The sequence below is a fragment of the Dermatophagoides pteronyssinus genome, unplaced genomic scaffold (genome assembly GCF_027571235.1).
Source record: "Dermatophagoides pteronyssinus isolate colony J.1.1.1.1 unplaced genomic scaffold, Derpt_VIB-CSIC_2022.12 sq0002, whole genome shotgun sequence".
Lineage (NCBI taxonomy): Eukaryota > Metazoa > Arthropoda > Arachnida > Sarcoptiformes > Pyroglyphidae > Dermatophagoides > Dermatophagoides pteronyssinus.
The window spans coordinates 3604057-3617265 of record NW_027461526.1 but is presented as its reverse complement, the minus strand read 5'-3'; the positions used below and the strand labels follow the sequence as shown (position 1 = coordinate 3617265).

The 13209-nt window shown below is 27.6% G+C and overlaps 1 protein-coding gene across 1 annotated transcript; it reads right to left on the bottom strand.

Annotated features, from left to right (window-relative positions):
- Positions 1-1497: 1497 nt before the first annotated feature.
- Positions 1498-11789, bottom strand: LOC113789270 (uncharacterized). Its single transcript, XM_027338822.2, has 6 exons — positions 11387-11789; positions 7178-7712; positions 2915-7121; positions 2696-2822; positions 2414-2602; positions 1498-2349 (listed from the first exon to the last, which is right to left on the bottom strand). The coding sequence occupies exons 2-6, from the start codon at positions 7539-7541 to the stop codon at positions 1975-1977; spliced, it is 5262 nt and encodes a 1753-aa protein (XP_027194623.2). The 5' UTR covers positions 7542-7712; positions 11387-11789; the 3' UTR covers positions 1498-1974.
- Positions 11790-13209: the final 1420 nt, after the last annotated feature.

Sequence of the window (13209 nt, the reverse complement as noted above, 5' to 3'; positions counted from 1 at the left end):
TTCAAACCAAAAAAACTATTCATTAAAATTGAATAAAAATATTTGAAATGTTTTTAGATTTTTTTAAAAATAAAAAAAACATATTTTAGTTTATCATACAATTTCATGATAATTTCATTTCTTAACCTGAATCTAAAAATTATAAATTTTTATTCTTTTTATCCAATCAAGATTTGTTTTGGTTGTTTTTCATCATAATCTTTCATTACAACACGACGTAATTCGGAAATATTTGGCCGTATACGACTTTTTGTTGGTTTTCTTAGAGGTTTTTTTTGTTGTTTTTTTTGTTGTTGTTGTTGCGGTTGTAGTTGTTGTTTGCTTTTGATTTTGTTTTTAATCTTATATTTAGATAATAATGATAATGTTGTTTTTTTAATTGATACTGGTCGATAAAATCCTTTTGATTTATAAATCATTTCACTTTTTTGTCCTTGTTCAAGTAAACTAATCGGTATCGGTACACCGGATACATCTGTTGTTGATGAAAGTGATAATCGTTGTTGTGATTTTATTGGTAATGTCTTTATTGCTTGTTGATTTAAAACTTTATCCGAACCCATTAAATCACTTATTGTTGATTGATTGAGTGGTGCATTACAAATGCTTAAATTATCATTACTTATTGGAACTGTTGATTGTGCCTGTTGTTGTTGTTGTTGTTTTTGCTGTTGTTGCCGTGGTGATGGTACCGATGATGATGATAATGAATATGCAGGACCTGATGGTGTTTTAAATGCATCCGATAATGGTGCTGATGATGGTGTTGCTGATGATTGTGATACGGATTGATTTGATGATACTGCTGATAATTGATAATTATTTGATTCTGGAATTAATAATTGTTGTTGAATAGGACTTGATGTTATTGATCTTTCACGATCAATTTGACAACAGTATACACATAATGACGATTTCATTATTGATACTAGAATGATAGCAATTAAAATCATTGCCCATGCCGGAATAAAAAATGATTTTTCTGATAATTTCATACAAAATTCTGGTGATATTTTTCCAGCCCATGATTCATTTCCTATTGGTTTACAATTTATTTCTTTATGATAATCGAATGGTGAATTACAAATAATAATAGTATTATCATTTTTGGTCACATTTTTGCAAAAATCTTTAATACATTGAGTTGTTAACATTCCAATACAATGACAATGTTCATTTTCATCATCAACCGTTACATTTTCCATCATTTTTGTTGATCGTTCAAGACATGACTTTAAAACTTCTTTACTTTTTTCATCATAATTTGGAGATTCTAAATCTTTCATTGTATTTATCATTGTCATATTTACTTCATCAATAGCCGATGATTTAACAATAAATAACATGACTAGAAAGGTCATCATAATTTGTATCGAAAACATTGTGCAAAAAATTTTCTATACAATCAAGAAATACACCAAACAAACCGAACAACATCATACTTTTCATCAATTTCAATCAATTTTTAAATATTTCAACAAATTAATTAGATTAATATAATTTTTAAATTAAATTTCTTTTTTTAATATTTACAAGTAAATTGTTATTTTTTACGTTGTTGTTGTTGAAACAAATGAGTAACAAATTTGAAAAAAAAAAATGAAAAACAAAATATAATTCTGTCAAATTCATAACATTTTGATGATTGATTTTTCATCGTCTCTTTTTCTCTTTCTCGGTATGTTTGTGATGTGATGTAATTGTATGTTGTGTAATAAAATCCAAACATCATTATAATGAGAACAAGTGTAAGTTTAAAATTTCAGTTGAAAAAAAAATATAAAAAGAAATTGGTTTTTCAAACCAAACAACAACAATATTCCAAGCCAAAGGCACAATATATTCTATCCCATCAAAATATTAATGTAGTGTATTTGTTAGTGCATGTATGTGTGGATGTTTGTATGAAAAGAATTTTCTTTTTCTGAGGAATTTTTCACATTTATCCATTGAAAACGTCAAATAGACATCTGTTCATCTTTTTCGTCTTCTAGTCGTTACTGGTAATGATGATGAGTTTTGAGCTATTTGTGACTGATGATGATGATGATGATCTCTTATCATGTATGGTGAACATTGTTTCCATAATGCACAATGTTCGACAGCTTTATTCACCGCTTTTAATAATGGAAATTGTCCCCATCCACAACGATTTCTATAATCATCATAATTGATTGACCATATAAATATACCGGATAAATGATTGCCCAAAGCGTATTTTGTTTTTAAATAAAGGCTTAGCTCATCATCGAAACCGACCCATTGATCATGTAATTGTAAATTGGCTGTTATACGATATTCGTCTTCACTTAATCGTACGTTTGGATTACCCAAATATAATTCACATAACTTTGTTGTTAAATTAGAAAAAAATAGAAATCACTTTTTATTATGATTATCATTTAAAAATTACCTCATTAAATGAAAGCAATCCAGGACGATTAGTAATTGGTCCAGCTAAACCTGGACCATTTGATAATGAACCAATTTTTCCATTCGAATGATTGGCTAGAGTAAAACTTCGTCCATAAAATGCGAATCCAATCATTGTCTGATTTCTTGGCGCTTGTTTTTCTTTGATCCAATAGTTAACTGTAGAATTCTGTTTTTTTCAAATCAAACAAATGTACAAGAAATATAAATAATGGGTTTAAAACTAAATTCATTAGAAATTGTCAAGAAAATAAAAACTTACGATATTGAATTTAACATTTCGTTCATCGAATGAACTGTTCTGTGCATATAGTGGCGAAAAATGATGTACATGATTCTCCCAGGATCCATAATAATCATATGTCATCAATATCAAATGATCTACTGACCTAAAGATATATTTAAAATAATCAAAATCAAAACATACGTATAAGATTCTCAGGGGAAATTTGCAATATGTCATCAACGATAAGATACTTACTCAGCTAATTTTTTTGCATCATAACCACGATCAATAAAATCCTGAAATGGTGGTACCATTAATCCTAATTCCAAACGATTTTTCCTACTGATCGAATCGAATTTCTTACGCAATGATCGAACAAATTTTATAAGATTTTGTTTATCATTAAATTGAAACATGCTATGGCTTGTTGCACGTGTTGAACGAGAATCCATTGATGATTTACTGCCATAAACTGGATAGAACCATGCAATGATGGCACCATCGAATCCATTTTCAAATACAAATTTATAAATATTTTCACTAAGACGTTCACGAAGTTTTCCAGTTGCAACCATTAACGAAAACAATTGCGGTGGTGTATCCCATCCACCTACAGCGATCAATAACCGTAAATGTGGATTATTTTGTTTAAGTTTTCGAAAACGTACAAGAAATGCTTCATTATATTCACGATTTCTATCACGAACTAAACTATCCTGATGCATTGTATTCAATCCGGTATATAATTCACCATTTAGATCAATATTGGCAAATGCATAGATTAGATGGGTACAATATTTTAAAAATACTGAATTCTTTTCCAATTGATCGATATCAAAATAGCGACCTTTATCATTATTACTACTATTATTATTATCATTGTCATTTTCGGCGAATGGAATCGATCGATATGCATCATATGTACAGAATATTTTAAAATTATTTGTTTGATTCATCAATCGATTATTGATCGTACTGTTGATTAAAACTTCAGCCGGTATAATATTGATCGATGAATTATTTGTTGTTGTTCTTATTATTTCATCAGGTCTATCGGTTATTAATTCATTTATTGTTGGCTCCATTGTTGTTGTCATGATTGAAATTTCCGAATCATTATCATTTTGAGTACTATTAATCAAATCTAATGTTTCTATTTCGGGTAATATGGTTGTTGTTTGTCTTAAAATTTCATTATTTTCTACTTTTTTTATATCGAAATCGGAAATATCATCGATCGTACTTGATGATGGTCGTATTGTTGTTGTTGCTGATAGTTGATTACTAACAGAATCATCCGTATCAATAATCGTTGTTGTTGTTGCTAATGTATTGTTATCTTTTCGAATAAAACGATGACCATTCGGAAGTCGAATTTTACGGAAACGTTTTCGATGTTTAAAACGTGGACGATATAATCGTAATAAATTTTCCGGATGTCTATTAATAGTCATCATTGTTTGAGTATTTGATGAAAGTTTTGTTCGCCTTTTTTTCGATTGATTTTTTTCATTTTTATTTATCAATGATGATGATGACTGCTGATTCTGTGGATTTTTCTGATGGTCATCATTTTCCTCATCACTTTGTTTATTATTAAGTTGAAAAACATTAGGATTATTGAATTTATTTCTTGGAATCATAATATGATCGCTGTTGTTGTTGTTGTTAATGTTATTATTGTTTTCAACTTGCTTATTATTATCGATCAAATTCTTGTTTGTATCAATAATTTTTTCATTGTTATTATTTGAATTGTTCATTGTTTTTGATGATCCAACAGATGTTTCCTTTGATTCCGATACTAAACTATAATGCGTATTAGAATAATCATTATTGATTGTATGAATTTGTTTCGATAACAACAATGAATCATTAGCTAACGATATTGGTACATCTATCAATTTTGATTGATTATTTTTATTAACAAAAGATGTAGTAAAATTTGTTTGCTGTTGTTGTTTTTGTTGTGATTTATTTGTTGTAGAAAAATTTGGTAATAAATAAATTTCACCCACACTATTGATTCGACTATTGTTTCCCGGTCCATTTTTTATACGATAACGTTTTATTGATGCCGGATATAATGACATTGATGACATTGTTGATCGTATTAGATCTTGATGACGACGTAATGCTTCCTGATAGATATTTTCATCCGATTCAAATAAATAATCTCGATTCTTATTATTATTATTTTGATTATCGATATTATCGATTGATTGATCTTTTATATTTTGTCTATCGATTTTTATTACGTTATTGTTTTTGTTACCATTAATTGTACGAATTGGTTTCATAATTTTATGAATAATAGTTATTTTAGGCACATGAGTTAATATCATTGTTTCAATATTGGATTCATTATTCTTAATATTAACATTATTGTTGTTATTATTATTGGTAGATTCTTCTTCACCCCCATTACTATGTGATAAGATAAGAACTGAATTTGGTTCATCCATTGCAAACAATGAAGATGGTGATTTTAATGGTTCAATCATTGATGAATTAATTATTGGTATTACGATTTTCGATACATCATTACCAATCGACGATGTTAATCGATTATTTTGTTGAATGATTGGCATTAATAATGGTTTAGCTGTCGTTTTCAATGATAATATTGATCTGTCATAATTACTATCATTCAATTTGATTATTGAATCCGATTCTGTTTGTTTAGCTTGATTATTTTTGAAAATAGAAACTGCTGGATTTACATTTATCCTTATTTTATTTTGATCTTTATTTGATGACTTGACAATTTTAACGTTGTTTCTATTAATATTATTCTTTTCAATAATATCATCATTTGGTTGAATCGATTTGGATGAATGTGGAGAATTTTTCGAATAAATTATCTCATCATTATTATTATTATTATTGCCATTTTCTTTTATCAAATTGAATCGAAAACTTTTCTCTTTATTATTATTATTATGTTTATAAGTTGGTATTTGAATTGCTGTTGTTGTTTCATAATAGGATCCATTATCATCATTTGGCTGAATAGTGGTTGCAACAGCCTTAGCCGTGATGTTCTTATCAATATTCAATGAAGTCATTTCAATGTTTCTCAATGATGATGATGAATATTCTGGCGCACTTGTCGTTAGCATTTCATGAGATGTTTCATTATTTAGTAAATTTTTATCAAAAATATAGGTTCCACCAATTGACGGTTGATCAATTTGATTATCTTGATGTTCATTAAGATGATTCAAATTTGATTCGGTCGTCATATCCAATGGTGATTCTGTTGTAATCATTGGTACAGTTGTTGCTGTTATTGTTGTTGCAGTTTCTGCTGTAGTTTTGCGTCGCTGAAACACAGTTTGTTCTAATGTTTTCAATTTTTCAATCTGAATACTTAATAATTCTCGTGTTCGTTTTAGCTGTTCCAATAAATCATTCTGATTTATTTCCGACATATGTGGTTGTTGTTGATTTGAATCATTAGCCTTATTTTCTTTATGATAAAATTCATCCGTAATTTTTGTCAAATTGATTCGATTCTCGATTATCGATTTCATCGTAGTTGTCGACAAATCATCATCATCAACCACAACATTATTCAAATTGAAGACGGATTTTTCACCGGAAATATTATTTGTTTCATTTGTAACAATCATTTCGGATAATAATGGATCGAATGTCGTTGTTTCCATCATTAATGGTTGTATAGTACTTGTTTCTAAGAAAGTTTCATTCATAGAACTATTCTGTTGATGTTCTATCAAGTTATTTGCGATTTTTCCATTGTCATCATCATTATTGTTGTTATTATTATCATCATCATCATCATTATCGTCATCTTCAGGGTCAACATAGGCCATCAATTCTTCGATGGCAAGATCATTATTATAAGTTCCATCATTGATGTTAGTCATATTGGACATCATTTGTTCATCATCTTGTTCATCGATCAACGCTAATGGTAATTCTGTGGTTGTTGTTGTTGGTTCATTTTTCGTTTTAACAGTTCCTAATACAGTTTTAATAAATGAACTTAGCTCTTCATCATTCAAACCAAGTGTTACACTAGATTTGTCAGCATATCTATTAGTAGGAATTATGATTGAATTCTGATCTGTATTCGATTGTCGTTGCGGTTTTGTTGATGATGATTGTTGTTTTGCTACAACATTTGATTCGCCAAAATTATTTCGTAATCGTTGTCGTCGTTCATCATTCATATCGTCATCATCATCATCTTCATTCAAATCGTGGTGATAAACATATTCTCCCTGAGAACTTGGATGGTTAGTTATCGGTACAAATGTTTGATAGGCTGTCAGCCGAGGATGGATAGCTTTTTCATCACTTGTTTCAGCTGTTGAAATAATATCCTGCTGAGATTTCTTACTATTAGAATGACTATTTTTCTCACGGATTTCTTTACGAATATCCGGTAAATTTGCCAGATATTGAACATAATCTTCTAATAGTTTTCGAATATCTAATCGAGGAAAAAAATCGGTTAAAATAAAATTATCAATTTAATGAATAAAATACCTTTAGCCGTTGTTGTACTGCTGTTTATCGTCGCCGGATAAGACTTACCCTCACCATTTTGTACGCCATCTTTTGGCCGCAATTGAAATGTTGATTTTGAAATTGATTCCGATTGTGCGATTGGTTCATTATTGGATGATGAATTTGCTTGAACATTTGTGATGAATGTTATCGAAATGATCAAAATCAAAATGATTATCATTTTTGGCAATGTTGAACAATGTTTTATTGAATAATTATCATTGTTTTTATGATTATTGAACAATAATCGTTTTATGATTGTGGCAACTGTTAATTTGGGCAATAAAGTCATTTTTGGCAATGATGATTGTAGATGTCGATGATGATGATGAAATTTGACCATATTTCGGAAAATTCTGATTTATTTATTACTATGAAAGTTATTGTTTTATTATTTAATGGATTTGATGATGAATTGAATTATCCATCGATGATGGGCAAATATGTGGACCGATAATTAATCGGAAAAAAAATAATTGAAAATTTCACAGAATCAATGAACGATGATATTTTGCTATTTGGAAAAAAAATAAACAAAAATAATTTATTATTTATGTTTTGGTTGATAATAACTAATTAATTTTGTCAAATTTTTATTTTGATCGTCAACCATTTTAATATATCAAACTCAACAACAACCAAATTCGCTAACATCGATAACATCAATAAGTTGATTGAAAGAAAAAACATAATTTAGACATTCATTGCTTTCATTCGCCATACAATTAATCTTTGTAATGTTTTCGTGTTGTAATTTCATATTATCCGGCTTATCAAACTATAATGATAATAATTAGATTGACAGCAACGAAAGCGAAAAAAAATATTTCAACAAAATTCATTTTCAAAAAAGATATTTTTGGAATTTTAGTCGATGAGTTTTTGTTTAGGATATTTTTATTTATAAAAATACACATCCCTTTCATCATAGATAAAAGATTAATTCACTTGACTTTTCACACTAATTTTGCTTCCGGCGACATGATATATTTTGTGATTTGTGATGAAATTTTTTTTTTCAAAACCAGATTTGCTTGGCTCTCTTTTGATAACCAGAACAAAACTGATGAAATTTCTTCCTCTCAACAAACAAACTAACACAGGTACACACACATCTTCCAATGACATTAACATTATTATCATTTCAGGATCAATTTATGAAATGATACTTTTTTCACTTGTAAAATAATTATTATTTAGTTTTGTTTGATTTGGTTTTTCTTTTTTTTTCATTGAAACCATGAATGCTGAAAAATAGATAAATTTATCAGTTGTTTTTCATTCATTTTGTTCTAATTTCTATATTTATAAATAATGATGATTGGATCCGAGAAAAGAAAAACAAATCTTGTCTATTTCGAAATACAAATCAATTTAACCATTAATTGATGTTCATCCTTACATGATGGTGATAATAATAATGATAGACATTACGAATATTTTGCGCTAAATGTCAATTTGAATTCATCATATACAATCAAATAAATTCAAGATTGATTGCTGTTGAAATATTCTTTTAGATGAGAAGATCATCATCATCATTAGTTAATGTTTTTTTGGTTAGTTATAAAGTCATCATCAATTTTGTTTTTCAAAAGTTGATGATGAATTGACATTCAAATTTATATAATTTTCTTAAATGTTTCTTATCATAATAATAATAATAATAATCGATTGAAAATGTCAAGTGTGAACACAATTCATTCATTCATTCTTGAATTGTTTCGTAATATTGTTTCATGTAGAAAAATGATCAATCAATTGTAAATGTTTAAATATTTTATTGTCATTTTTCGACATAATAATTGCTGATCATAATAGTTTGCATGTTTCAGAATTTTGAACATCGAATGGTTCATCCTTTATCTTTATCACATCATCACAAAAACAAACGTATCGATCGAGGTTAACTGGAAAAAAAAATTTTTCACATCAAAATTAAACACAATTTAAATGTCAGTTACAGGTGATTATCAATGAATGAAACAGAAAAAATTTTAATGCAATTTATCTACACACACACACACACACACACAAAATATTGTTACATCATGTTCGTATTCAATATTGATCACGAATTTTTTTCTTTCCAAAAACTTGTTACATGCTCGTATGCAAAACGCCCATATTGATTTTATTTGTTTTCCCTAAAGAAGAAAATATTTTAATCGATTGATTGATTTGAAGAAAAAAACAATCCATTTGAAATGGATTATTATTTTGTCTTGTTTTTTTTTGTTTTGTTATTCAAATCTTTCGATTATCTTTATTTCTTGGTTGTTAAATGTGTGTGTGTGTATGTGATTTTGAATCTTTTTTTTTTGTTTATCTTGACAAAGTAAAATTTTGTTTCAATATTAACATTATTCTTTTTTGAACAACAACAACAACAACAGAAAAATATAAATTTCGTATGACATAAATCCTTCTTTTTTTTGTTCATTTAATCGTCTATTTGATTATGATGATGATGATGATGATGATGATGATGATGATTAAGATAATGGTCAATGAACTGATCAAACTTTTAAAACATCATTATTCATTCATTTGAATATATATTTTCATTGTTCATTCATTTTTCATGCCAAATTCGATGATGATCGATCAAAAAAATTTTTTTTGATTTTCTCTCTCTCTTTTTTCATTTGTAACAAATGATAATTTCCAGATAGTTTTTTTCTTCTTTGGCTGTGCGACAAACATAATCAAGAGATGATGGTCATCATCATCATCAAAGATTCTACATTGAAAAATTGATCGATCTATTTTTTTTCAAATAATGATGTTGATATTTTTTTAGTTTATTGTAACCGAAATCTATTCAAATAGAAGATTCGATACTTTTCCCATAATTATCATCATCATCATCATCAAAAAAAGTACTAAGTTCTGTATACAGATTGAATTCGATGACGATATTGCTCCATTTTCCATAGTTACAAATGTTTAAAAATGAATCAATTGAGGAAATGGAAATTTTTTTTCTTTTTCGTTGTTGGAAATACATCCGTAATTTGAAAGCTAAACTAATTTATCATTTCCGATATGAAAAAAAAACGAAATCTATAGATCACCTTGTCAAATATTGGGCGCTACCGGCTATTGTATCTGGTAGCCAATCATCGATTTTTGTTATTTGTTATTCGTTTTGTTCATTCACATTTTCGGTAATGATTGAAGAATTGTTCTCTACATTCACATTGGAAAACTTTCATTTTTGTTCATTTTTTTTTTTGCTGAAAATAATTTTGAATCGATTTTTTTCATTCATTTTTTTAAAAAATATTTTTGAATGCAAAATTTAAAGAAAGAACATCAAAATATCATTTTTTTTTGACAAGAAACAAAAAAGAATGTAACATTGCATAGATATCTTGGATATCCAATCTATTTTTGGGTATTTCCAACCTATAGGTATGTCTATGTTGGGCGAAAAATAAAGTAAAAATATTTCTTCTATTGGATACTTTGGTTTGGGTGGAATGTTTTTCATTCATTCATTCATTTTCATTAATCGATTTCATTTTTTTTTATTTCTCAATTTGGCTATGTTTCCAAAATACAAATTGTATTGATTTGAATAATCACAATAAACAAAAAAATTAATACCGGTTCAATTTACTTTAATCGTTTGCTAGTGGTAATTTTTTTCTATAGCTAAAAATTTGAATTTTAGCAGGTAGCACAGGTGTGATTTATTATTATCAACATATATTTTGTTTTCTCGTCGATCAAAAATTATGTTCAATCAACATTTTCATTATGCTGATGATGATGATGGATGCTTTAACTTTGAAATTTTAATTTGAATAACTTTTCTCTATCAATCTACCCAGTTAATTATGATAATAATCTTTTTTTTTCGAAACTTTTTTTTCAAATCATCGTTATTCTCTAGCGAGAAAATAAATGACAACGACCCTTGTTGTAAAGTTTTTTATATTAAATTTTCTATTTTCAAAAAAAAAAAAAAAATTATTTTTAACCATTTATATGCCCTTGATGATGATTAGGTTGATGGCATTTTTGTTGAAAATTTTTTTCCCTTTTTCCACACTGTCTGTCATGGAAAAATTGTAACACGAAAACCGGAATATGTCATGTCATTTATATCTTGATGTTTTTTTCTTCTACAAAATTTTCTTGCTTAAAGGCTTTTTTCTCTGATTATAAAAACTAACTTACAATTATTTGAATGTAAATGAATGGATCTCACCGGTTGATGTAGATGATGATGATGAAGTTAATCTATGTCGATGATGATGATGACCACCGTGATGATAATGATGATGATTTAATAGGAATTTTTTCTCATAATTATATTAATCTGGTGAAATTTTTCTGGTTTGTTTTTTCGTAAAAATTTAAAATTCAGTAAAAAAATAAACAAACATTTAATGTTGATGAAAGTTAATTTTCAAAATTTCATCAAATCACACACATTACATAAAAGTTTTCACATTGCAATGTATTTTGTTGTTTTCCGTTATTTCAAGATAGGTTTCACGAATTTTTTTTCGCCCCCTTTAGAGTAAACATAAACACTGATATAAACACTTGTTGTTGATCAATCAAAACCAGCAGCCAAACTGATGCGGCATCCATTAGAATATGAAAGATTTTTCAAATAGATACTCTTTATTTATTCATTTCATTTTTTACCGTTTCCAAAGTGAAAGGAAAAAAAGTTTTTTTGTTTTTTGTTTTGTAAGTAATAAAAATCTTAAAAAAAGAGAAAGTGGGTTTAAAGGACATTAAAAAATAGAGAGAAAGAGAAAATCCATTTTCGCTTTCGTTCTTTTTGAGAAAATTTGTTTTTTTTTGCGAATAAAATTTGAACAACCATTTTTTCATACACCCCCTTTTCATTCACACCCATTTAATCCCCTTCAATGAAATTGAAAAAAGGGGGCTATTGACATTTCAACAACGGCTATAGATTTTGCTTTAGATTTTATCGATCAATTTTCAATTGAAAAGAAAAAAAATTCATTTATATCTTTTTTGGATTTTTATTGTATTTTGCGGTACCAAATTGATACCGATTGATTCATTGATTGATTGATCATCAGAGAACAAACAACTTTTTCAAAAATGAAATTTCGTAGAAAAACACTTTCTAAAAATGAATTTTTAGAAAAAAAGACTCGATTGTTGATCGTATTTATATCGGACGGTCATTATCAAGTCGGTTCAGACCATCATCGTTTTCAATGATAAAAAAAAACTTGAAACCTTCTTTTCTTGGTCATTTTAAATAAAGAATGATGATATGACCAAAACTGACTACTTTTGATTCATTTGATTGTCATGAAATTGTATTCACCAATATATCAAATTCAATAAACAATATTAAGCCAGAAAAAAATATGATGGCGAAAAATCCATTTCAATGATGATAATTTTGTTTTTCTTTTATGTTCTGGTTGATGTTTCACACTTTCAACCGACATTGTTAAATATTTTTCTTTCTTCTCGAATGTCTGGTGTAATCATTTCGAATGTTTTTGTTGCTGTTATTGTAACGATGTATTTGAATGATCTATTTTCGAATGTTGAGTAAAAAAAATCATGATCCGTTTCGCTTTTTGTTGTTGTTTAACTTTATGTTTCATATTTGTTTTCATGGTTAATTCATTTCATTGCTAAACTAAAAATGCGAAACGAATTAAACATTATTATACGGGATCGGATTTCGTTGTTGTTGTTGTTGTTTTTTCAAAATAATTTTCTCCTTTATCTTGTTTCAAAACATAATCCAATTTTATAGTTTTCTACGAATTTCAGCAAAAAATTTTTCTTCAACAAAATTACCGATTATCACGATTCCATAGATTCGTTATTTATTAAAGTGTTTCTTGTAGATAACAAAATTGAAGAAAAAAGTTTTGTTGTTTTTGTTTGTTTGTCTTTTTATAAATGTCCAAAATTAGATAATTTTTCCAGTTTCTCTTTGGAAACAATAATAATCTTTCAAGTGACAAGTTTTTTTTTGGACATTTTTCAAT